The 27154-nt window shown below is 36.2% G+C and overlaps 1 protein-coding gene across 1 annotated transcript in view; it reads left to right on the top strand.

Annotated features, from left to right (window-relative positions):
* PTPRD (protein tyrosine phosphatase, receptor type, D) overlaps positions 1 to 26898 on the top strand; it is a 284005-nt gene extending 257107 nt beyond the window's left edge. The window contains exons 31-37 of the mRNA XM_009885407.1: positions 11977 to 12262; positions 12749 to 12927; positions 14175 to 14301; positions 15283 to 15408; positions 19932 to 20086; positions 24240 to 24375; positions 26699 to 26898. Of these exons, the coding sequence (XP_009883709.1) occupies positions 11977 to 12262; positions 12749 to 12927; positions 14175 to 14301; positions 15283 to 15408; positions 19932 to 20086; positions 24240 to 24375; positions 26699 to 26767 (1078 nt within the window). The 3' untranslated portion in view covers positions 26768 to 26898. The remainder of the gene's footprint in view (positions 1 to 11976; positions 12263 to 12748; positions 12928 to 14174; positions 14302 to 15282; positions 15409 to 19931; positions 20087 to 24239; positions 24376 to 26698) is intronic.
* Positions 26899 to 27154: the final 256 nt, after the last annotated feature.

Here is a 27154-nt window from a genome sequence, read left to right as displayed (position 1 = left end):
CTACATGAAAGCTTAACATGTAAGTGCAATCCCATATGTTTGAATCTCTCTTTTTAATACCTGCACCAAGGGGCATGTCTTTAAGACACTTTGTGAAGTTCTGGCAGGTACTGTTAATGCTGCTATTGCAAGTAGAAAAACTTGGATGTTTGGAAGAATGTGACTGTTTTAAGTAAATCCATGTCTGAGTAAACTAACATAACCAGTTAGCACAGTAAAAACAAGTTAATTTTCGAAAAATAACAGAACACAATGTGATCTGTATTTCTTAAAGTAGAATACTCACCTAATTTTTGTTCAATGTTTCAGAATAGAAAATAAAATTTTAAAAAAAATTATACATATCTAAGGCAATGATTTTACAGTGGGTTGTTTTACTTCACCTGTATATCTTTTGAACCTCCCTTCCGTTTTTGCCACATGCCTCACAAGCGCTCATTTTCTAATCCTGGCAGTGAGTAGGTTGCAGATGACTGCCTATCCTTTTTCACGGTGGGGGGAAAAAATCCCTCCAGTACATATTCAGAAATCCCTCAAAGGAGATTGAAAAATACTAAAAGCTTCCTCATCCCTTCCCTCTCCCTACCCTGAGAACAACTCAGGATCTCTCCTGACTTCCTTGGGCAGCTGAAAGCTCTGGAAAGGAAAAGATAATAAAGGCATTTTAATATGACAAGTATTTTAATATCACAAATATTCTAAACTTTCTCTGCTTTATCCACATGTCTTTATCCAGCAGCTACTGGGTTGCCACTATATATTAGATTGTGCTGGGTATAATCCATATATGCAAACACTCTTAACACTCGTTCCTCTCCAGCTGTTAGCTGTAGGTCACCACATATCTCATTAAGACCACCTTTTTCTCAAAGTCTTCATTCACAAATATAAAGCAAAGGGAAAGGGATAAGGCTGTTAGATTCTCTTCTTAAAACATGCATAGTTGGTGACCCTGCTTAGGATGTTTTATTCCTCTTAATATAAAAGTAAAACAATGAGTAAATGTCCATGTTTTTCATTGTTTTCCATGTGTATTGGTAGTCTCAATTACTCTGACCATGCAGTCAGAGTAGATGACTGGGAGTCACTTCATTTCTAAAAGTACCATTCTTCTTGGGAGTTATTTCACTTCTACATGTATGTTATACAAAATACACCAACGTTTGTAGACTTTGATACCTTGGGAGCTTGATCTCTGTTTAAGGAACTACAACTGGATTCTCTTCATTTAGAAATTTTTAGATGGTGGTTGTGTTCATTTTGTTCCCTAAAACCTGAACTGAAGCTGCTGTATATACACTATGTGCTTCCATTGTTTATAAGCACAAAAACTCAGTATTGCTGAAATCATTATTAAAATTCAAAAGCAAACAAGTGATACATAATAGCAGTATTTCTTCATGAAGTTTCAAATAATGGAATTTTTTTACTTGCGGTCTTTTTGATTAAATCAGTCGTGTGCCTGTGGTTCAGGGGATTATACCCACACTGCTGTGACACAGGGCTGGATTATCTTTTGAAATCCTAAAAAAACTGCTATGACTGCATAGGGCAAGATTTTGTTTCTGGTAGAAGTCAGAAATCTGTAAAGGAACATAGTGAATGCTATTACTAGATAGAATCAGTGATCTCTCTAGACCAGTATCCTGTCTCTGACAATGGCAAATGTCAGAACTTTCAGGGGAAAGTATACAAGTCCAATGTGAACAATATTTCACTAAAGTTTCCTCCCCTGCAGCAAGCAACTGAGTAGTTTAGCCCTACTTCATGAGGATTTAAATTCTTTTTGCCCATTGTTCCTTTATCTACCTAGAAAAAAATGGTGGATACTTTATTGTTCATATTCATGATTGTACAAGCAACAAAGCCAGACAGTCTTATCTTTCGCTTTTTTCCTTGTCTAAGTACCATTCTCTGACAAGTAGTTTCGCCCATTGTGTTAGAAGATACATATTTACTGTTATTTTAAACATGTGTCTCTTCATTTCGCTAAATGTCTTTGGATGAAGGGAGAAAAAAGAACATTCTTTAATGCTGTTTCTTGTTTTACATGTCTAGAGCTTTCCCTTGGGTTCATCCATCATAGCAAACTAGGAGAGCGAAATATCGTAACCTGATACAGTGGTGGTCATATGGAGGGAGATGGCAGGGTATCTTCACATCCCTAGTCTTTTTGCTGGCTGTCTCTGCTTCCTCATTTGCAGTGTAGCCTTTTCCTGTAGCCTTGGTAGTAGTAACTATTCCCTTTTTTTTTTTATTTTTTTTTTAGGAAGAGAAAAGGCAGCAATTATAGCTCCAGAATTATGTCACTTTTTCTCGCTAAATTGTCTAGTGGAGGTACTGAGGCCTGACTTGGATTCAGCCAACAAATGGTGTCAGTTGAGCACGTCTCCTGGAGACTGATGACTTTTCACTCAGTGAAATAACCTGCCCCTTATTAAAATGTAATAATTTTCTGTAAGATTTTTTTTTTTTAACAGAAGCAATGCCTTTTCCATGTGTTATCTCAAATTACAAATATGTTGGTCCTGATAATTATTTCCATATATATATTAGCATGTCCTACAAGGCCTGTAATTTCCTTTGACCTAAGCTGTAGTTTGATACATTATTTGATCAGCACTCTTAGTGAGTCATTTTATCCATATGTATTTAGTTAATTGGTTATTTTTCTCCCCGCCCATGTTTATATATAATATACTCTACAAAGGAAAAGGAAATCTGACTGCTTGCAGCTGAGTCTAGTAAAAGAGCAATTAGGTTCTATCAGAGCCAGCAGCTGTCCGTAATGAATTCCGAATTAAAATTATGAGTGAAGAAAAGAATCCAGCCATCTGCAGGAAATGTGAAAATATTTTTATAACCCAATAGCTGAATTCTGGAAAGGGGTATCTCTGAGATTTCCCAGCTGTACCTACAGTAAATTCTGGAATATCTATGGACACACAGTATACTGGAACACATTGCATCAACTTGGCTACCCAGCATGTTTGGCTAACTTCGAACAGGCTGTATTTTTATCTAAAGTAATCAGCATGAAAGCCTCTTTAAATCATCTCCCTGTGTCTCTAGAAGTAAAACGCAGCTTTAAAAATAGCCCTGTTATCTTTTCATGGAGGCTTTCCAATCAGGATTCTGCCCTGAATATTAATCTTTCTTCGTTTTTCATACTTTTATAGACTTACTTCAGGGTCTCATAACTTTTTATCAGATTTTGTCAATGACTGCTGTTCCAAGTGAATCCTGCATTTGTGGTGCATTTTTTTTTTTGTCACCTGAATTTTAAAAATCGTTTATAATTGTTGAAAAATTATTGTAGTATTATCCAAGTTCCTTTTACTGCTACGTTGAAATATCTACACCAAACCCCCCATGATTTTCATTATAACTTGTCCACAGTATTTGCTCATAAGGTTAAAAAATCCTGAAAAAAAAGAGAGAGATTAGCATCCAGCCTCTATATGACAAGTTGTGATTAAGAAATGTGAAATGCTCAGTGATAATAATCTCTCACAACCTGATTGTCTACTACGTTACAGAGAATGCAGGTTGTATAAAGACTGCTGATGTTAAAGAAAAGAAACATCAGAAGTAATACCAGTAACCAAGTTCTTCAGCTGTCAGGGAAGTATTGTCAGAGATCTTGAAAAGGGTGTTCATTCTTTTCACCACTTGGTCTAAGAAAACAGAGGCCCAGGAAGAGCCTTGAGATGAGATGAGATCATCAGAGGACCGTGATAGTTTTTTCTTCTCTATTTTCTGCTGTGTAACATCTTACAACATTATTACTGTATTGCAAACATTTTGGTTTAAACTAAATCTCATCCTCTGAATGTATCCTCTAGATATGTTATTTCTCCACAGAAAAGGAAGAGATATCTTGAGGTGGAGATCCAAAACACTATGTCTGCTACTAAAGTCCCATCAGCTTCGAGCCTGAGGACTAATTTCTGGTAATTTCCAAGTTTCCAGAGTAGGAAAAAAAAGAAAAAAAAAAAAAAAAGATTTGTATAGATCCCAGTTCACTTAGGGCTTTGAACTGTGATTGGTACTGAAAAAAAAAGCTAATGAGGACTGAGGAGACCTGCTACTATGTTTTCTTTTTTGCTTTGTACTTACCAGCTGAAATACTGTGTCTGGATGACAATCTGGGATGTCATCACTGTTCTGTCAGTCTTAAGCCAAAGCATAACAAATGGCAAGTGGTAGCGTTCTGACAATAAAAACAGGGGTCCTGTGGGCAGTCAGTGTTAAAAAAAAGAAGTGATTGTTGACCACCATAGGTATACAAACACCTAGAATCAGGGAAGGATCCAGAAGGACTCTGAAACTAGGAAGCACCTTAGTGTTCAGAAAGTACTTTCAAGGTCATCCTGTTATCCAGTACTACAGAACATATTTCTTCCCACCTTCATTTTCAGATAGCATCAGTTCACCTTCCTGTTTCCCACACAGGTAGGGTAATTGCTCTTCTACATGTTCCACATGAAAATGTAATCAAAGCACAGAAATATGCGGAAGTACAAAACAACTCTTCAAAACATTCCACCAACGCAAAACAGGTTGAAATGCGAAGAAAGCAAGGAGTAGCTGTTAGCAGCAAGCATCATAATTTCTGGTTGTTGACTTCTTTGCTGTACTGTAATCTTCACTTTTATTTATTGATGATAGGATCGCAGTGTACTTCCTCTCATAGATTACCCAGAAACATAATTTTCTGTATTTACTACAGCTGTTCATTCATAGATCTATCTTTAATTGAAGGTAACAAGTCACAGTAAGATGTGTTTTTAAAATTAACCTCAAAATACATTCTTTTTCACTAAACTGTATTTCAGTGAATTTTAGATCTTTTTTTTCTTTAGTGGAATGCATAATGACAAGAATGCTTTGTGAATGCATTGTACAGTACATTGCAAAATACAAATGTACACTGAAACTCGACAAATCTCACAGAGAAGATATATTTAGGATAGTTACTCTGATGCTAAATACACAGTGCAGTACACTGAATATATAAGATTGCATTTAGAGAAGCAGAAAAATAAGGAGGATATCTGAGAACTGGATTAATTTGAAAAAAAAATCACAGTAAATCCTTGTGCACAGATAAAACAGTACAGAGAAATAGTTTATTCTAATTTCTTGTCTTTATATATCTGAGTAACTGAAGAAATCAGGTGATACAGTGATTTATAATAAGGTGTATATATAAAAATCCTTTATGAAAAGCAGGATTATGGCATGTATTGCTATGTAAAATCAACAAGCAACTCTGAAGGGAAACTGAGATAAGAAAAAGAAGTGGTATAAAAAAGGGTCAATGAACTTTTCAGTTGTCATACTGTGTAATTTCTGCTAAATTCCGCCTCTCAAGCAGAACAATAAGAGACCTTTTTTTCACCAAATTTCAGGAAAGAAGCAGGCAGAAGTACTCTGTGATATTTTGTCCCTTTGAAGGAAGAAAAAGCAAGGTTCAGAATTAGTACTGTCCCTTTTCAATGGCATAGTTCCTAAAAGTGTGAGATACCCAAAGCCAGAAGTGTTGATTGAAAGGAAGAGGTCCAGATGATCTGATTAGCAGATGGGGTGCTTGGAATGTTTGTGCTTTCTTTAGGTATGTGGGACCATGAGACCAAATTTAGACAGTGCGTATAAGCAGCTCTCCCAGGACATGTCTAGAATGTTATTTTCTTAGAGTGCCTATCCAGTAAAGTCTAATAAAAGGATTTCTATAGAAGTTGTGTCTGTAACTTGTTGGTTAATGGATCCTTTCCTCCATTAATTTCTTTTTGGCATCCATGGTATTCTGCAACAAGGGGTTTCACAATTTAATTATGTACTACATGAAAAACTACTTCCTGTTTGTTTTAAATTCTCTGTCTCATCATTTCAATTCATGATCCTATTTCTTGTGTTATAAGCAAAAAAGGGATTACCATTTCCTTTTCACATCATCCACATAACACATGGGTTTATGCCCTTCTTTCATATCTCCCTTTCTCTTGAGTCTTCCCTGCTCTGATCTGAGTTAGCCAGTTTGATTAACTTTCCCTTCATACATTGTCATCCTCTTTGATAAGTTTCTTCAACCTTTAGATTTCTCTACTGTTTTTGAGATGGGCCACGCTGCTTGTTGTGGAGGTGAATGCGAGGACAGTCCCTTGGCATGCAAAATGGCCTCAGAATGGCATTCATGTGAAAATTTACAGAAACCTTCAGTAAACAGGGGATTCACAGGGCGGTGAGTGAATGAATGAGTTTGAGAGTGAATAAAGATACCACACAAAATCCTTCCAATCTTACAGAAACCTCCTAAATCTAATTGCAGTGCAAAAATGTAATTTCAGGTAAATTGCTGTCACATTTTAAAAGTATGCTCAGAATTTACCTGTGCCTGTAATATTTGTGGTTTCAAATGTTATTTTCCTTCACTCCATTACTTTAATGAACTAGTTATATGTCTTTTACTTTCATAATGCAACATGGTACATCTTCCTCTACTGCTAACACGTAAATTATTTCTAATACTTGTGAGGTATCAGTTAGTGGAGTTGCTCTTTACATTACGCACTTCCACAACTACCTTGCTGTATTGCTTTGAAGCTATATAGAGTCCTTCCACATTTCTGTAAAGTTCTGGCTCATGACAGACCTGTATTTAAAGTCTGGTGAGAGGATTTGAACTGCTGTAATGGGAAGTCCTTGTTAGAAGTGTCTCTTAAAATGTTTTTGTTTTGGTTTTTTGACCATTACTAATGCTACATTTTTATCCTGTTTAGAAAACCCAGCTTTTAAAATTATTTTAATAAACAGTTATTCCCTGTACATGGGATTTGTTAGAGAAATTTCATGGCATTTTAATTCTGTATGTTCTAATATTTGAGAGTCTGTTTGTTTGTGTTTGTGATACAATCTGGTAAGACAGCTTCTTGTGCTTGATCTCTCCAGAGCTGAATTTAGGATTAGATGGAGAACAGATTTACTTCCTGAACATTATTACACTTCTGCAGTTGCATATTACAAAAAAAAATTGGCTTAAATCTGGGGCAGTTATATTTGAAGATTTTATGGTAATGGTAGAATTCTGAGAACGTACAGACTGAAAGGAAAATCTCCATAAAGCTCAGTAAAGGAAGAAAGATCTAAGGCTGACTTCTGATTTGTGAGCCTCCTATGCTTTTGCCAGCTACATGTGAAAAATCTGGGGAGCTCTAGACTGAGCTTTATCTACTTGTAGTGAAATCTTCTCCTGTTTTCTGGGGTTCTTTTTCCTCCCTTGTTCAGTTTAAGAAGCTTTATATGACTTCAGTGACAAATATGGCTGCATCCATAGCATAGAGATGAAGAAAATGCAATGGCTAAATGTCTTTTGTTTGGTGAAGCTTTACACCTAAAAATGCGTTGTGTACCATACTTAATTACTGGTATCTAACCATAACCACAGTGAGAAGAAAAGAAAGTCATTGTGCCCTTGCAGATCAATTCTCAAAGGTCTCTTAGAAGCCAGTACCAGAATTCTTGAAGCAGTCCAGTATCTCTTCTAAAATGAAATTTAAATTTACCTCTTTGCACAAGGTCTTTATGCTATTTCAGTCAGATGTATCCTTTCAAAAGGGTGTTTGATGGTTTCATAGGGGCATTTTTGCTGCTTCTTGGACAGAGGGGTGATTTTCAACTGTGTTCTAATTTCCTAACAGGAAGAAAATAATCTAAATATTGCTCTTGTCAGGACTACTACAGAATTTCTGTAGGATTGGAATCTAATTAATCATATCAAGTTCCTCAGTAAAATCCAGGCATTTTAATATGTTTGCCATATCACAAGCAATTTTATGTACTTTCAGTTCATAAATGCAAGCTTCATTCAATCTGAAACTGTAATATTCAATAAAATTTTCCCCTGATAAGAGTCAAGAATGTCCAAAATGATTTTTGGTCCATATTTTACTGGCTTTTCTTCCAATTAAATGATCTGTGAATACTGGCAATTAAACTGCCGTCCTCTACCAAATCACTGAAGTATCAGTAAAGGGTCATCATTTAAACAGCTACAGATTAATCACAAAAGCCAACCTTTAACACATCCATACAGTGATTTTAATGTAGAATGGTCCCCTTACGCCTCTTAATTTTTCTTTTTGTGAATTGCAACTGTATTGCATCACAGGACATTAAACATGTTTCAGCTCATGGGACTGAGTCAGGCATGTTTTTAGAGATTGAAAACAAATGTTATAATAGGACAAACGATAATACTTGAAGCAATAACAGTTTCCTAATAGGCATGCCTATTTAATAGATTGCTTAGGTTTTCAGCTTGTAAACGTAACTATCTTTCACTAGCCAAAGTGACAGAATATTTTTTTTAACTTTTAAGTTTGACAGTACCACCGAAAAGATGCAAAACAAAAGGACAAGAAAGTCAATAACAAGTGTAGAATTAATTTGTGAAATTATTCTCATTAGCTGAATTATGATCGTTAGCAGAAAGTAAATAGGAATTTTTTTGTGTGTTCCAGTGGCATATTAGTGAGGATTCAAATTGCGTGGCTTCCCAGCAGTGTATCAGTACCATATTAAGAAGTCTGTGTGGTAGCAGAAGAGAAGGAGAAGCAGGGGATAAAGACAGGATAGTTTCTTGTTCTTGTATAGGAAGATATTGGAGTTTGGAGTAAGAAGGTATGTGGGGGCAAAGAGGAAGGAAGTTAAAATATTCATAGCATTTGTTTCATTTTTACCTGGAAACAAAACCAGGTAGTCTGGTAGACACACAACTGATTTATAGTTGGCAGAGTTGGAATGGCCTGAACGCCTTAAGGTAGTAAAATATCTTACTGGATAAAGTGATCCGGAGAGGGGGGTGTCAGAAGCCCAGTGGAGCCAAATGCCTCAATAAATGTGTAGTGTTTCATTCTTACAATGAAAACATTGGTGCATAGTAATGTGTTTTGGCCTGGTTTTGTCATCTTCACAACCTCTGCATAAACCTGTAAACTAGCAAATGTCTTCTGTGGTACAGTATGCTAATAAATACTCCTCTTTGAGTTTGCTTACGGGAAGAATAAATATATAAATGATAATACAAGACGTGAAGAGAAGAAATGAAAACTGCTCGTTCCAGCTGAAAGTGCAAGCTTTTGCAGTTGTGCTCTGTAGGTACCAGGAAACATTTTAATGTGTGGTCTGAAAAATGGCATATCCAGTTAGAAACATGGTGCTTTAACATTAATTCATTGATACATGATAGGAAAGAGAACCATATTCTAAGCTTCTAAGAACATCTGCACTGGGGGAGAGCATCTGTCATTCGTTTCAGTGGTGAGTCCAGCCCAAACCACAACAACTTGGTCAGCGCTTGTTAGGCTAATAAAAACTGAATTCAAAGAGGTATCATTTAAGGACTGGTTAAAAACATTTTATAAACCAGTCTGACATACAAGTGTGTGCTACTTGTGGTTATTTCTCTGCAAGACAAGAAAGAAAAAAAAAGGCAAGAGTGAGACAATTTTTTGAGTTTTTCTCCACGATTATTGCCAACGTTAAGGTCACTAAGGTTTCCTGGAATGCAGAGCTTATATAATACAAGGTAAATGAACTCCCTCTTAGCTAGGATAGCCATCATTTCATTTGCCTGTATATTTTCTTTCTCTACAACTCCCATTGATCAATACCATTGATTGGTAAGTTTTCTTAAGCTCAGAGTATTGATTAATTCTTGTCAGAGTGGCATCTAAGAAAGTTGAGATTGATGCATTTGGTCTGTTAGCAGAAGTCTTCAGCTGCTTGAAGGGGATCTGCTTCTGGGAAGAGTAACTGGTGGCAAGAATACATGATTAACAATATGTAAATACGGAGTCTTAGAAACAAAACTTACGTCATGTGAGACTAAAACATCTTTCTGTACTTCTTTCTGATTTCGTTGTAAGTAAATGCAGTTTGCTTGCAAAGAGTCTTAAAGCATCATGCAAGAAAGAAAGGCTTACCCTTAGTTATCAACTTCAGGATGGACTTATGATATTTAATATCTCATGAAAATATGGGAACTGTAAGAAGATCTTGTTTTTTATGCAACTGTGCTCTAGAAGATGGGTTGTAATTATTTTTATTTCTTTCTAGCTCTTTTCAAAAAATCACAGTTTGTGGTGTTCTTAAACATCCTTTTAACTTAGATAATGTCAGTGTCTTAAGGGTTTATAAACTGTCGCTTACTATACTACCTACTGCGTTTCATGTCACTAACTCAAAACAGTTAAGCATTTAGAAGGCCAGAAACTATCATTCATTGTCACAGAACTGATGTGATCCCAGATATAAAAATGATATACAAAACCCATTATATTTTACACTTGTGCTTTATACAGCTACATGTGTGCAAATAGTTGAAACAAAACTTCATAAAGTTCAGTCATATACATGGCTGTAAAAACACAATTATCCATCTGAAGATTTGATTCAGTACAGTTGATGTCCAAACATCTCCATACAAGAATTCCTGTAGAGATTTTAGGAAATAGCGCTTCATTTAGCACACAAGTTGCATATTCAGACCTTCACTATATTTGCTGGTCTTCTATATTCTGTAATCTTTTTCATATTCCTTCTACATAATTCCTGTTCAGTTAAGCCAAATATGTAATAAAGGATCATGTATGACTAATAGTAATCACATCAAGGTGAGAACTGAAAATCTCTTCTTCCTTCTTCTGATTGCATAACATTGTCTTCAGGAGTTATTAACAGTAGCCCCTGCATGTAACAGATGACACCTTTAAGACAGGGAGGCAATGACTGAGAATCCTGGAAAGCCTGGCACACTTTGACAGCAGGTATCATAAAAATAAGTAGGTCTATTACTGAGACAGGTTTAACTCTCTTAGATCCAACTGAATATTTTGTGATCAAGGCTTATTCCTGTGCCAAGCTCACAGTAGCTGACCCGTGTTTTCTTCTACCCTCAAGTCCACCAAAGAGGGGAAAGAAAGTCTCTAGCTCAGAGTTGTTCCTGAGGAATCCTTTACTGTGAAGAGCTAAGAAGTAGTAGTTTCTTTGGCCTCAACAGGATTGATGTGACTTCACTTCAGCTCCTGCCTAAAATCAACAACTGACTTCACTTAGAACCTGTGAGGAAGCACTAACTTTGCCTCTGCCTGAAAAATATTACTCACCCAGCCTGGACATTAATTCAATGCTGTGATTTCAAGCTTTGTCTTTAAGCATATTTTAGTCCGTTTATAATCTGTCCATTGAAATAATGTGATGCCTAAGCATCCTGGTACAGATTCTGGCCATTCCAGATCTTTCTTACGTTTTCCTAGAGATGCAAGACAGACATTGAAGTGGCCAGCTGGGGATTTCTCCAGCCTACAGCTAGCACAGCTAACTAGGCATGGCTCTGCATTGCAAAAAATAACAGTACGGTCAGGCTAAGTGAAAGAGCAGAGGATGGAAAAACTGCATTAATAGGAACCCCTTTGACAGAGTTGGGAGAGGGATAGAAAGTTTACCTCAAAAGCACAATGGAAATATGTAAGACTTATTTTCTGTAATATTATTGTTTGCCAGTAAATTCATCTCTGTAAACAGAATAGCAACAACAGCATGTTTAATGAGCTAGAAATCATGTCACAAATAAAGCTTGAATTCTTAGAGGATTCATCATTTCCAGTAATTTCCATTTTTAAGAACGTTTATTTCTAGAACATGTTGCAATGTGTTTTATTTCTATTATAGTCAAGCCTGAAGCTGCAAGATGCAAAGATCCCATATAAAACCATTCTCAATTGCTTGTAGTAGGTGTTAAACGAGTTTACTTGTTTCAGGGCACCAACCTCTTTCATAAAAGCTGATGTTCGTATTCAGAAAACGTGCTGTTCAAATCAGTGTTATGAAACTTTAAAACCTGAATGCCATGAAAGTAAGCACAATGCATGAAATAGTCCTTCATGTTTTCCCTCCTGTGTTCATTTCTTTTAGTGCTGGAGTCGGCAGGACTGGCTGTTTCATTGTGATAGATGCCATGTTAGAGAGAATAAAGCATGAAAAGACTGTAGATATTTATGGCCACGTAACTCTAATGAGAGCACAGAGGAATTACATGGTTCAAACTGAGGACCAATACATCTTTATCCACGATGCACTGCTGGAAGCAGTGACATGTGGAAATACCGAAGTGCCAGCCAGAAACCTGTATGCATATATCCAGAAGCTGACACAGATAGAAACAGGCGAGAATGTCACAGGAATGGAACTGGAATTTAAGGTACTTGGATTTTATGTTGTGGGGAACCAAAAACAAATGGTGTAACACTTAATGCTGGTCTGTCCTCCAGCAGTTGTTTCCAGTAGTCAAAAGATAAGACATTGGCAGGCAAAAATTTTAAATTAGGAAGGCAATCCTTTGAAAAATGTACAATTCTATCCTCAATTGGTGCCCAGAGAAGAACCGTTCAGTGAGGGTGGTTTAACCCTGCTGTTCCTTTTTTGTTTCAGTAGCTTGAAATGTGTATTTGTGTAATTTAATACTCAAATTTGTCCATATACATTAATGAAGCAGACATTAAACTTTTATAAGGTGTTAAAAGAAGCTTTACAAATATTTAAGTCATCCAACAGACTATGGAAAAGCAAGCATCCAAAATTGAAATTATTCAATAATGGATACTGAGCAGAGATCATCAAGTCTGATAGTGTGTTTGGGGGTTTTTTGTTATACCTGCGCTTAATTATTTTAATTTATTTTCAACAGCGTCTTGCTAGCTCTAAGGCTCACACTTCAAGATTCATCAGTGCCAATCTTCCATGTAATAAATTCAAAAATCGCCTTGTCAATATTATGCCATATGAGTCTACAAGGGTATGCTTGCAACCAATCCGAGGAGTAGAAGGCTCTGATTATATTAATGCCAGTTTCATTGATGGATACAGGTACTAATGTTAATGTGTTCTCATGTAGATTGCTTTAAAAGTTTACAAAATGGTTTATGTAACTATATTGAAAATAGCAAAATTTAGTACTGAAAATTAGTATTCTTTATTATCTGTGCATGCCATGTTTGGGTGGTTTTTTAAATACTAATAAAAGGTTTGGATTTTCAGCCATGCAATACAGGAAAATTCTATAAATGACATAGTCTTAAATGTTATATTTTTACCTACCTTTAAACCATTGTGAACTCCCAGTATGTTTTACATGCTGAAAGTTATTGAGATTTTAAGCACATTTGTGATTTGGAACCTTTGTTTCTTCACAACTGTTCTGCTTAAAAAGATACATAGAAATAACATACAGGAGATACACTCTCTGTGTCAAGGTGATAACCTATGATCTTGGAACACAGATTAAGACTAGACCTAGCCACCAAAAACATTTTATACATAAACAGCTGTGTAGCCCACCAACATCTTCTTGACAACACAGGGCAATATACCCTCAGCTGCCTTAAGCAGCTGGTAGAAAAAGGCATGAAGGAGAAGTGGTATAGTTTCCCTAAGGCAGTTTAGCTGTACCTGAGTATCAGTATCCACAGAGATCATTTTCTGAGCCTCTGCTCGTAACTGGAAACAACCTCTGTCTCCACTGTCATCCACAAAGGTGTATCTGTTGATTGAAAGAAGCAAGAACAACATGAATTAGTCATCATCTTATAAAGCTGCTGATCCAGAAGCTTTTAACAGCTTGGTGGTAGTTTCTACTAGTAGGATATTTAGGCCTGGAAATGCAGGGCACTCCGTTCCTGAATTTTCTTCCTGCCTTCCTTTTGCTGGAGGCATCAGACTGTTGAAAAGGAGTTAATAAAGAAACTGCTAGATGCTATAATTCCTAAACTTAATAGATTGTTAGACAGTTATTTCTACAAAATGAACCAGCACAACTAAGTGTTTCTTAAGTGCTTTTTACAGCACACAAAATTGAGCTATTAGAGTTGCATTAAAATTTAAATAATAATGATAAAGACATACATCATAATATTAACAGAGTAATTTCCCTCTCAAAGTTCTAAAAATAAAAAACCATAGTTTGATTAAACAATCATAATAAGGTTTTAATGTGCTTATTATTAATAGTATATAATTTTTTCCTCTAGACAATGTTTACATATAAACATACAATGTATATCAGTTCAATTTTTGATTAAAATATTATTCTTCATTTACTTTTTTTTTTAACATAGACAACAAAAAGCTTACATAGCTACACAGGGTCCTTTAGCAGAAACAACTGAAGACTTCTGGAGAATGCTCTGGGAGCATAATTCAACAATTGTGGTCATGCTCACTAAGCTACGAGAAATGGGCAGAGTAAGTACTGCTATACTATTCCTTTACTAAAATGTTTGTTATAATGATTTTTTATTAAAATACTTCATTGTTATGGGAATGTCTAAAGATAAAGGTGAGGATTTAGGTTCCTTCTTCTTCTGAAATACCGGTGGCGTTGTTAATCACCACGCGTAAGGTTTTCCAATCTGTAGGTGTGTTACCCTAGAGAAGCTAGACATGGCATTTTGTTGTGGGAACACTGAGATTCATTTTGCATGTTGATATTCCAAAGTATGCAGAGAGAGCATTGCTGTCTATTCAAAACCAAAGATTTCTTATTTGAAAACTTCACTTTTACAGTGTCTGTTTTTAACAATGTTGAAAGAAAGTGGGGTGATTTTGAGATCTGAATGTCTTCTGTGTGTTCATAGCACTGAACTTTAAAGTTTCGGCACCCAGTTTACAGTCCTAAACTCATTTAAGTGGTGCTTTGTGTAATGGAAAGAATGGAGCAGTTTACTATTTGGACAGGATTACATCAAGATAAAGCCGGTATGTGATAAGTGAAAACTGAGTCAGGCCGTGTGTGTGGGGAATAAAGATGATTCAGGATATGGCTAGTGGATGCAGAATTAGAGTCTTGACTGAGGCCAGAGGGACTTGCTTCAACAGGGAAGAAGAAAGAAAACTGAAGGTGGCCTCAAGATTTAAATTCCGTTCTGTATTGAAAATTAGGCTAGGGATAGCTCCTGTCACTGATAAATAATAGAACTGAGCAGAAGTATAAACAAGTGCAGACATACAATGACCAGAGAGAACCCCTTTGCAATGCAACACTGAAGAGCATTTTTTATTCTAGGTATGGAACTTCATGTTCACAGCAAGACAAACAGTTCATTTTCCTGTCAGTAATGGCACTTTCCATAAGTATTATACTTATCTGAGTGAAAAAGGTTTTATACCAGTTTATGGTAGTGTTCTTGAGTAACAGGAAATGTATTTTGCTTCATTATTTTGTAGGAAAAATGCCACCAGTACTGGCCTGCAGAGCGCTCAGCCAGATACCAGTATTTTGTGGTAGATCCAATGGCAGAGTACAACATGCCACAGTATATTCTGAGGGAATTCAAGGTTACAGATGCAAGGGTAAGTTAACATAGCATTACACTAGTTAACATAAGTTTAAAAGAAAATGTCAATTTATGTTCCCTTTTTTTAGATTTGTATTATTTGTATTATTATTAGAAAAACCCTAGAGGTGTACTTTCTACAAGCAATACATGAAAAGCAGATAAAGTTATTATTAAATGAATGGGATCTTTGTGTAAGAACAATTGACTTCATTCAGATCTAACATCTGGGCAGCACAACTTTGTGAAGTTCTGAATAACTATTTGTGCCACGATACATTCGATGATTGAGGACCATTCTCCCTTTTTTCCTCATTTCCCCCTTTTTTGGGGGAAATTTCCCCTCATTTTTGGGGGCAATTTTTGTCACTTACAGCTTTAAATGTGTTGTTTTGCGCCACGCTTTAGGCTGACTGAGTATGAAGGTTAATACATTGAGATTTAAAAACTGCAAAGCAAATAGCATTCATAAGAAAAGCTTGACAAGCTTTGCACATTATAATTTGATTTTTGGCATAGCATATTTTCAGCACTCTTGTATATCTGCAGAGTAGATACATGCAGCTGTGACCCTAGCATCCTCATTTTCATACTGCATTTCTTACCTGAATTCCTGAGTCCACAACTGAGCACCGATATAAGATTAAATGCACATAAACTTTAAATACATATGTGGCATTTCTCAGACTCTTAATTTCTAGCATTTTAGTCTGCATGGCAGGAAAAATTACTGACAGCCTCCATTTCTGTAAGCACTGTAGAATACTATTTGTTCAGGCAAAAGAGCAGGATGTACTGTTTGGGATTAACATGAGTGATTACTCAGAGTTGCCAGTCAACATCCAAAATATTAGACTTCCTCATAGTTAGCTAGACCGCTGCTTTTAATGTTCGCTTCAAGTAAAATTAGGTACTACTGACAATAAGCTAGACAGTGTCGTCACTAACCAAGTCAGCATATGAACATCTTAATTTGTTTTTGAAAAGAAACTGTAGATGCATTGGATCTGATTTTCATTCTGTTTGAAATCCAGTAAGGATCACATGACTCATAGCTTCTTTAACATATTTGTGCTTAATAAATTGGAGAACAGGCTCGTAACTTCAATCTTTAACCACACTTATAAGCATAGACAGTCAAAGCCAATTTCACCACAACTGTGCTGATGGTTTTCATAGATCATCTATTAAAGATCTCTTCCATCTCAAGCTGGAAGAGGTCTTATGTGACATAGTTCACCAAGCTCAGATCACAAAATAACAAAGACAACAAAAAGCCACAGGTGTAGTTGAAGTGAAGTGTCTGAAAACAGTATATATTTCCAAAAAGTTCTTTCAAGAGTTTATAATGAACGAGGATATTTATGAAAGTCTGTTTACTTATAGCTGAAAAACAATAAAAGTCTGAAAGGGTCGAATAACTCAATTTGCCAGACGTAGTTTTATTGGACCTGATATTAATACACCTGTTTTAAACAGTGCCAAGCATACATGCACCTTGGCAGTCCCGTTGTGACATTTTACCATCACATGTCATTTCTTCTCATATTTTAAAAATCTCTTTACCGTGACGGTCCTAATTTTGTTGAACAATGGACTGGGAAGCTCACAGGGCCATCTTAAATTTTCTAGATGTGCTGGGAAACTATAGCTCCTTCCAAATTTACTGGAAGCAGTGGGTACTACTTACTAAAATGTACATTATAGTTTTCCTGTAGTTAGGTTTTTGTGGCTGTCACACCCACAGTAATTGAGATCATCTAACTAAATTCTTGTATCCAAAGCAGAGTAAATGCTGCAGTGGTTGTAACCAGCTTCTCTCCCTCCTATCTCCAAACCCATCCATAATGTTAGAACACCATCCATGCTCTGGCAGAGCCAAGCCAGCCAATTATTCCCCAGGGACAAGAAAAGACACACACACTGCCTTTGTAGGTGTCAGCAGCAAGTGTCTGGTGTGGAACTCCCTGTTACTTCTGAAACTGAGCTGTGAATTGTTGTAAGGTGAAATTGATCTCAGTAACTCTTTCAATCTACTGCTTCTGACTGCTTTATACTCACTTTCTCTGTAAACTCCAGAGGTCAGTGTGTTGGGGCAGTCTCATTTAAGGCTAAACTATTAGTGATGGCTGTAAGCGAGTATTATAAATTCTACAGCCTTATCAAAAGACAATTGAATATCCCCTGTGAGGAGCAAGAAGAAATCCAAACGGTCAGCCAATCAATAGGATGATACATTAAAAGCCCTCTGCTCCACATAGGGATCTGAAAGTTCGTATTTTGATAACTAACTGTGCAAACTGTCACAATATTTGAAAGTAAAGACTTTAATAAAATTTGGCATTTGTATTTGGACTGCTATTGGCAAGCACCTCATTAAAAGAAAGCAGCACTACTTTTAATGTCAGTAGCAGAGGGAACTGTGTAAGAAATTGCAGATCAGTTCCCAATATGCTTTAATGGTAGTCTAAGATCAGACTAACTAATTTGACTTCTATGCTCATTAAATAGCATTAAATAACAGAAGCTACTGCCATTAAAACTAAATAAGAAGTTTTCACAGAATTCCACTGGATTATTGAGTTATTGCAGTCATGAAATATACCAGTACAGCTTATTTAGATGCACTTAGAAAACAAATATGTACCATCAAATCTATTTTGCACATAGAAGTTTGTGGGTTTTCCAATGACAGCCTAGACTTAAGTAAAGCATCGTCTTTTGTATCTTTTCTACCCCTAAAAAGTTACTGTTATTCTAGTGTAATTCCTATCAACGTCACAAGTTGCTGAAGAACTTCCAACTCCTTAACCAACATGATGCGAGTCAGACTTAAGGTTTTATCCCCTTAATGTAGAAGAATGGGAGGTTATTTTGAAGGGAATCAGCCTATTATTTTCTCTTCTTGATTAATTAATCTCATGTGCCTAAGGCTATCTGAAGGATGCAATTTCATTATGTCTTCTTGGCGGAAAATGGGATCACAGAGACCATTATGAGAGAAGTCTGTATTAACATCATGCCATTGTGGTAGGAAATATTTAGAAATAAAACAGGGTAAATGTTTTCAAATAGATTTACTTTTTTTAAGTGGGCGAAAACATTCCACAGAAATAGACTACGAAATTGTCACAGTGGTCTAGTGGAGATAGTAAGCCAATGAAGTGTATGAGTGTCCTCTCATGGAGCAGTAGCTAGCACACATCCCCTTCTTCTGTTTTCTGTACTCATCTAAGACATGGGAGGCAAAAACCCACAGTATCAGAGGAAACATAAAAGCAAAGTATTGTTTTTTCCTTTGGTTATTTTAAAAGTCACTTTTGGTTTTTCCTTTGGTTATTTTAAAAGTCACTTCTATTTTATTTCATTTCAAAGGTCTGTAATAGCTGAGTGCTTGTGGTAGAGGGAAAAAAAGAAAAGAAAAAGAAAAAAAAAGATTGTTCTTGCCCTCCAGCATAACTTGTTGCTTTTGGGGGGAATCTCCTATAATCATGTCCGTTTTTCATGAGTTTCACTTAGTAGAAGACTATTTTGAAGACATGGCATGGTGGGTGCTTAGGAAACAACATGTCCAGAGGCACTAGTTTACATCAGTAGCTCATGTACCCGTGCTTTTATGCCCATGTTTTTAAACCTTTTGGCTGTGCAGATTGGCAGTGTCAAAATCATTAAGACCAACGTTTGAAAATTCAGAACAAATTTACTTCATCCACTTTTATTGTATTTTTTCTATTTATGTGTCCTAACCGTTTACACATTAAATAGGCAGAGAGCAGAAGCTGGCGTTTAATAGTTCCAGTGGCTAAAAATAACCACTGTGGTATTCTGCAGTTTGACACAATCCTGTTAGTATTCCTAACCAAAGGCAATGAACAGCTTCAGCCAAATAGTTTTGAGAGAGGAAATCACCTCAACTTTTGACTGAGTCCAAGCTATTAGTAAATGAAATTTCAATGACTGAAAGGAGTTTATGGTTTGTTAAACAAATGGCTTGTCTTGACCCACCTTCTTCCAGGGAAACGTCCACCTCATAGAAAGCACTATTCTATTAAAGATATCGTCTGCAAAAAGGGCAATGACTAAACGACTCTTACCAGTGAAGATATTCCTGCCATGCAGTAGAGAGTGTATCTATGAAATGAAGAGTCAGATTGGATGGCCTTATTCTACCTGTTCTATATATAAAGGAATTTACAGTCCACAAGATTCAAAACATAACTTACCAAAAATTGTATAACCTGGTGAGATTGTTATGTCTTTAGCCTCAGACATGCTTTTTACACAGGCAGAATGTCAGGCAACTCTTCTATCCAGTGCAGAAGGGAATCTATGCAATGTTATTAATGAAACTGCACTTCTGGGCCAGTGTGTCCAAGAGCAGTAGCCAGTACTGCGATTGAAAGGGTCTTCATAAATGTGATCTTAGCCCACCTCTTCTCAACGTCCTTGTTTTGTGATTGTCTCTCTGGTTGTTGGCTGACTGACTTCCAGCTGCTGGAACGTGCTTTTGGGATACATTCTTTGTGTCTTTTGTTAAAGGATGGCCAGTCCCGAACAGTGAGGCAGTTCCAGTTCACTGACTGGCCAGAACAAGGAGTGCCAAAGTCTGGAGAAGGATTTATTGACTTCATAGGCCAAGTGCATAAAACAAAAGAGCAGTTTGGTCAGGATGGACCAATTTCTGTTCATTGCAGGTAAGTAAGCAAAGCCTCAAAACAACTCATATGCAGATTTGTTTTTTTCTAAAGTTGATTGATGATTGGAGCGAAGGTATATATGTAAATGGAATTTCAGGTGAACTATCAGAAAACGTAATCAAATAGAAGATCTAAAAAGTAACACATAGGACTGCTTTACAAAATGGGAACTGTTCTGTGATATCCAGTTGACACAGAAAAGTTTCTTCTGAAATACGTGGAGACATGTGATTTTTTTCTTCACTTAAAAATGTCTCTAATGCAGGGTAAAAACAATCTGGACAATGCTACAAAGAAAGCAGTAGGAAGAACCTTATCACAGGCTGCTATATCTGATTTTTTTTCCACTGGTAACTAAAAGTGAAGCTGTTATGTTGGTAGGAATTATTAGCTGTAAACAAGCTAGTTACACCTCAGTAGCACATTAGTAGTAATAAAGATGACAAAAGTAAAAATGGTAGCTATCTCAAGAAAGGAAATGGAATAGAGCGCAATGTTTAGAAACTTTGCCAAAAAATCACTGAGGTTTGGACTGGTGAGTTCTAACTTCAGTATGTAATGCCCATTTTTTGATGTGATGACTTCCCTCAATTTCTTTACAATTGATATGAAGATGAAAACAGCTTGCAGGGTGTGTAGGAATAATCCAGGGTGGGCTTTTTTAATATTCTTGGATTTTTTATTTATTTTCTCTACAGTATTCTAGAGTCTATAGCAGATGGCCAGAAATAATATCTTTATCTTTTATCTCTTATTTAATAAATTGTTTTCTATAAATTCCATTAGGATTTTAGATACTCATTTTTGCAACATTAAATTATTTTTTGGTAGATTAAATGTTATTATTTATATAACAGAGATGCAAAATACTGATACAGGTTCCAAGTCCTTCCTACAAGACAATAATGCCCCAATACTAGCATGAAGACAAAATAAGCAAGTTAGAGCATAAGACTGTACTGAAAGAGAGATTTTTGTCCTTCCAAAGCCAGGAGCAACCAGAAGTTGTTAAAATACCACTGTGTTTTAACAGAGTTCTTTTTTCTCCCCTAATCTGAAAGACCAACAAAATAAATGTATCAGACCACTTGAATCCTACATTTTTGTGTGCCTACAACTTTTTGTGGCGTGCTAAGGAGAACAGCACTGCAGAGCAGTGCTTAGGATTCATTTGGCAAGGGAAAATGAAGGACAACCATGATAAAAATAAGCCTTGTGCTTCCTGACATTAATGAGTTTTGAGAGCAGAGGAGTAATAAGCAATATTTATGCCTTTATGCAGACATACATAAGAAAGCAAAGTGATGGTATTCTTCTAAGTTCTTTGTACCATGCAAACTTGTCCACTTGTGACTGCAATGAAATACTGCTTGCACCAAATGGGTGTGATCTTTCATGCTGAAACTATGGAGATTTCTACCAGACTAGACTTTGCTTTAGTAGGAGCAAAGTCAAATCGAGTATAATTCATCATGGTTTGGTCTTTAAATGTCTCATCATCATTGTAATGACAATGTAGAGATTGGTAATGCTTGGTAATGGTTGGTCAATTTACAAGAATAGGAAATGTCGCTAGCAAATTAGTAAGTTTATTTGTTTCTTTCAGGAAGCACAAGATCCTGGGTACCTGCACTCCCCTAGTCTTTGTGGAATTATTGTGATAACGCCTCCAGTTTGTACCATGATGAGTTTTTAAAGATTTCTCTTGTGCAGAGAAATTCTTCAAATGACAAACTCCCCAAGTACCACATCCCTGTGGTTTCCTTCCTACTCTACACATTTTTCACAAGTTTGCTTTCTCTGTTGCACGGTAAACCCCTGCCACCCACAATTTTAAAATGTTCTCCTTCTCTGGCTTTTTTATAAATAGATCAGTGTGTTACAATTTAAAAATTCTAACATGATCAGGCAGTTAATTAAAAAATAGTTAAAAGAAGTGAAGATTCACCTTGAAGCAAAATTTTCACCTCAACCAATTTTAGGTATTTATAGTCTTCTTATTCTAGCTTTTAGCTGGACAGTAAAGAAGACCACCCTTTCCCAGAATGCATTCAAGATGTATTTTTAACAACAAACTCTTCTCTCTCACAAAAACACCAATATTTCTTCATGGGTCATTAAAGCACCCTAACTTTGGTTTCTAACTGTTTAAAATTTGGTGAATCATAGCACATCATGAAGTAGTGTCCTTACCATTTCCTAAGTTCAGGATTCTCTAAAACCTATGTTGCATTGCTTCGTTAAATGTCATGGTATCAGCTGATCATTAAAATGCTACTGGTATTGATGTGGACTTCAGTCACTCTTTAGAAATCCCAAGCATCCTCTAATAGGAATTGATAGAATGCTAAAGTATGCTTGCCACTTTCAGGGGAGCAGGGTCAGTTTCCTCTAGACTTTGCCAAAATATTACACTTGATGGCTAGTTAAGAATTGCAAGCATTGAGATCTTTCCATGTTAGTCTGTCTTTCTTATTAAGTAGCTCCAGATACTTTTCATTTCTTAAGAACATAATACAACAAATTAATTCCCTCTTTTTGCTCAGTTAAAGAGCTCTGAGGAGGTTTTTTTTTAATTAATAAAGATCTGACTAATGTGTGAGTCTAGAAGTTCTCCCATGTATTTAGAAAATCATACTTTTTTGTTGGATGTCTTTAAATGGTTGAGCAGGAGCAAGGAGAATGAAAAATGGCAATCTGCCTTCACTCTGCTGGTCACTTTCGGGGCTGCTTGGTTTAGATCACACTGTAGTCAACTCTGTAAAGACCAAGCAGGTTCCAACACTTTTTTTTGAGGATTTTTTTCAGTATGTTTCTTAAACATTAGCTTTCTGATTTACCTCATCATAGAAAGGAGACCTTAACATTCCAGTTGCTCTATATGTCCAGGACCATTGTCATCATATATAGGTAAATGAGCACTGAGAGCATGATATTTTGTCAAGCTGTGTCTCAATTGTCCTTTGTCTTCAGGTCTTTGAAGGCACACAGGTTATACAAAATTGCTAAGTCAAATTGCATATATTTTATAGCCCTAGAAGTGCACTGATCTAGACCAAACACTAAAATACCATCATAAAATTTGGACATTTGATTTCTGCACTAGTCTCATGAGTTCACTGGATCTCTGTCATAGTCAGTATCAACGTTCAGAGTTCTTCAGTCTTTCCCTGCTGTTCATGTTCTTCCACTCTCCTGTCTGGTGAATAGGTCTCGTCAATCTCCAATTTCCCAGTTCTATCTGACTGGAGAAAACCTGGTGGAATTATTAACATCAACAGTGAGATGATGGGGTGCTTAATCTCCACCCATAAAAGTTCAGACTTGGAGAATATTTTTTTTCTGTGTAGTTACCTATCTCTTTGTCCAAGAGTCCAAGTTCATCCTCATGAATAAGTGATTGTTTATTTTTAATAACTGACAACTATTGGCTCTATTGATTGAAGGGATTTCTATCACTTCTTGGGTGTTTTAGCTAATAACAGAAACCTGACAGAACAGAGAGCAACCAAGCTGTATATTCAAAGATGACATTTCAGACTAATATAGAGAGGCATGGTGTACAAGTATCAGTATTCAAAAGCTGAAGATGCAGACTGCCAGACTTGAATAAAAGCTGTGTCTTAAGGTTTTTGTGTATTCGTTACTTAAATTGTAGTGTGCATGAACAATTTCAATATTAATTGAAAATCCACCGACTATCTCTAACTCAAAGTAGAAGATAAACTAACACACTGAAAATGTGCAAAATGAGGCATATACATGAATAAGTTATAAGTAAAGCAGTAAAATACATTTTTGGCATGTTTTTCTCTTGTCAATTCCAGCATAGGTCATTGGCATCAAACATTCTCATTTTCCTTCACCATGCACTGATTACTGTATCTGGATGAACAAACCAAGTCACTTCGCAGTGAAGGCTGGAGAGTCAAGAAGTACTTAGTAGCATGTGAAGTTTGCTTGAGATCAGTTATTCTTCCGAATGCAATGTGGTATTTTGCTGTGGAATTTTGCTTAGTGAGCCTTTCCCCATATACAAATCTGTCCACACATGGTGTGTTGTAACCACAGATAATTTGTCAGCCAATTCTTTCAGCATTAACTGTCAATTAACATTCCTTTTTTCTTTTTTTTCCTTTTATTGCAACAGCGCGGGTGTTGGAAGAACTGGAGTATTCATAACCCTGAGCATTGTGTTAGAAAGAATGAGATATGAAGGTGTTGTAGATATCTTCCAGACTGTCAAAATGTTAAGGACGCAGCGGCCAGCCATGGTACAGACAGAGGTGAGCAAAACAGTATCTGTGTACAATGGTGATGGGAAAGAAGGGGTATTTCCACAGCCAAAAAATGCACAGATAGAGACTATATAAAATGCGCTTACATTTGTATCTTAATTCTTATAGTGAGTATATGACTGTACTGCAAACTTTGCCATAAAGGTACTGCAGGGACTATTTCCTGTTACAGCAGTAGATACTGCAGGCTGGGAAGAAAAAAATTTATTTCAGTAGTGGATCATAAATTATGGTAGTTGAGAAAAACTGTTTTCCAAGAAGCATTACCCATTTTTAATTGAAACTTTGTTTCCTAGCAGAAATGTGTGGCAATAAAGAAGGAGGCAAGTTGTCTCTGCAGGTGGATCCACTGACTTTTTTGTTCCAGGAGCAAAGTGTTGTTCATGGCTTCAGATTGACACTGTATTATTTTAATGTTTTTCTTGACTTTGTGTCACCAAGCAAGTGTCTGTTTGGCCTGAAAATCATAGTAGTAAATTCAGCCTTCAGGAAAACTATAGTGAAAATATTTTTTGTGCTAGCTAGAGTGCCACAGAGAAATAAGGGATAAACAGTATCAACTGATTTCCTGGGCCTGGATTCTTGGAACTGGGTCATGTCAGAAAGAATACTTAAACATTTTCAGTTGTGCTTAATTTCTACTTAAATTTCTGAACAGGAGACTTGAACTAAGCCAGAGCCAATAGGTTAGGAGAACCAAGCAAAAGGGCAAGAGAAGGGAAACATTTTAGGTCATACATTTATTTAGTATAATTTGATTGACACTGGCCTTTAAATTACAGTCTGTGAAATCTAAAATGGTTCCCCATAGTTTGCTATTTTCCACAAGAAAATTGAACTTGTACAGTAAAAGCTGGGTAGTCTTATTTTTAAGAAGACAACTTCATAAAAACTTATATGAAACATACTTATTTTCAACCTTGTCAGTTAGCCAGGTAAATCACTGTGACCAAACTGAAGAGTTAATTCCATTTCTTTTCCATTACCATCATTCTTCTGCATAAGCAAAATGAAAAATGACTGCTTTCTATCATTTTGGTTCCAAGAAGTAACTACAGTATATAGAAAAACTATGCTTCTTGGAGCCTCTCTGACAAATATAGAATTCAGCTATGCAATATATTCTCCCTCCTCCTACTTTTACTTGTTTCTGTATGCTACCCTTCAGCCCCACCCAGCTGGAAGTTGAAGTGTTGTGTACTCATTTCTTTCAGGATTCTGTGGAAAACAAATCTCATTTGGTAGTATAAACTGCCAGGAAATCTAATCCTTATTCAACAACACACATTAACTTCATGTGGACCACACATACACTTAAAATTTACGCATGTGTCTAATGCATTCTCCCACTGTTCCAAAAGGAAGCAGAAAAGAACTATTAGTGATCATACCACTACCTTGAGGCAAATATATGATGAGTTTCCTGGTCTCCAAAAGAATTTTTATTGTGATCTTAACAACTATAACCTGTGTGGGGTTACCACATAGCAATATCAGATAAATAAGCAGACCTTGATATTTTAGATGGCTTTCAGAAGCAATTTCTATTTTTTTTTTTTAATTTTTCAACATTTTAGTACATTTAGCCATTTTAGTACAAATGTACAATATTACATAAATGTGCAAAAGAACTGCTGGGTGGGGGTGAGAATAATATGGAATACCAAATGAAGGATTTACCAAAGCTATAAGCAAATCTCTCACCACACTGAACTTTTCTCTGCTTCCAGGTGTAGGTTGAAATGTGATCTGTTTCATGTTAATAAGATGCTTTAGCTGCATATTTCTCCCTTAGGCCTTTTTCTTGCCACAGGCTGAGGTATCTTCACATCTTCATCAAAGCCTATATTACTCAAAAGATGGGATTCCCTTTGCTTCCTTAATATGATTTTTAAGCTAGTGGTTTTCCATCATTTAGTGTGTTGTATTTACTGTAGACTTAATTGGATATTTTGCTATTTATTTTCAAATAAACAGGGAAAAAGCATCTTGGTATTTTCCTGTAAGAAGAAAGCTTTATGCTGATGTATTAATTCAGAATAACAAATGATCAGTAGGTGGGTATATAGTCTCTGCACAAAAAGAAGCTGCATTCTGTGGGAAATGTTGTTGCGTTAAATGAGTGCCTATCTTCATCTGTTGTATCTCAGACTATATTTCTGTTGATGTCAGCAAAAGAATATTGCTGAACTGCAGATGCCTCTGTGGTATATTTGTCTGTAGCCAAAAAGTATTCACTCTTAGTTGAAAGAAAGTAGAAACCAACAAACAAGCTGGCTTTTTGATGCTTTTGTTTTCTATCTTTCTCCAGGATCAATACCAATTCTGCTATCGAGCCGCACTGGAATATCTGGGCAGCTTTGATCACTATGCAACATAAAAACCATCGTGGATTTTTATTGCAGGCCCTTTAAGATCCGGAGAGCCGCTTCTGAGCCATACGATGTGCTTTAGAAGTACTTCTAAACTCTTAGCTAAGGAGCGATTATTGGGGATATATAAAATAAAAAAACAAACAAACAAAAATAATGGGGATATGTAAAACAAAACAACAACAAGAAACCCTATTCCATGTGGACCAAGAATTCACAGTTTAATAACCTAACCATAATAAAAGAATCCTGACCACTGAGGCGTCTGAAGGATCTCATTTACAGATACCTCAAGGGTTCGACATTGGTTGAAGTGAAAGGGAAGAGGAAATTAATCAGAAAGAACGATCATCTTGTTCAGGATTACATACTTTTGCAAAGAGGAATTTTGAGAG

Source organism: Charadrius vociferus, unplaced genomic scaffold, assembly GCF_000708025.1.
Source record: "Charadrius vociferus isolate BGI_N301 unplaced genomic scaffold, ASM70802v2 scaffold635, whole genome shotgun sequence".
Taxonomy (NCBI): Eukaryota; Metazoa; Chordata; class Aves; order Charadriiformes; family Charadriidae; genus Charadrius; species Charadrius vociferus.
The sequence above is the reverse complement of the archived record's forward strand: the minus strand, read 5'-3'. Positions and strand labels throughout refer to the sequence as shown.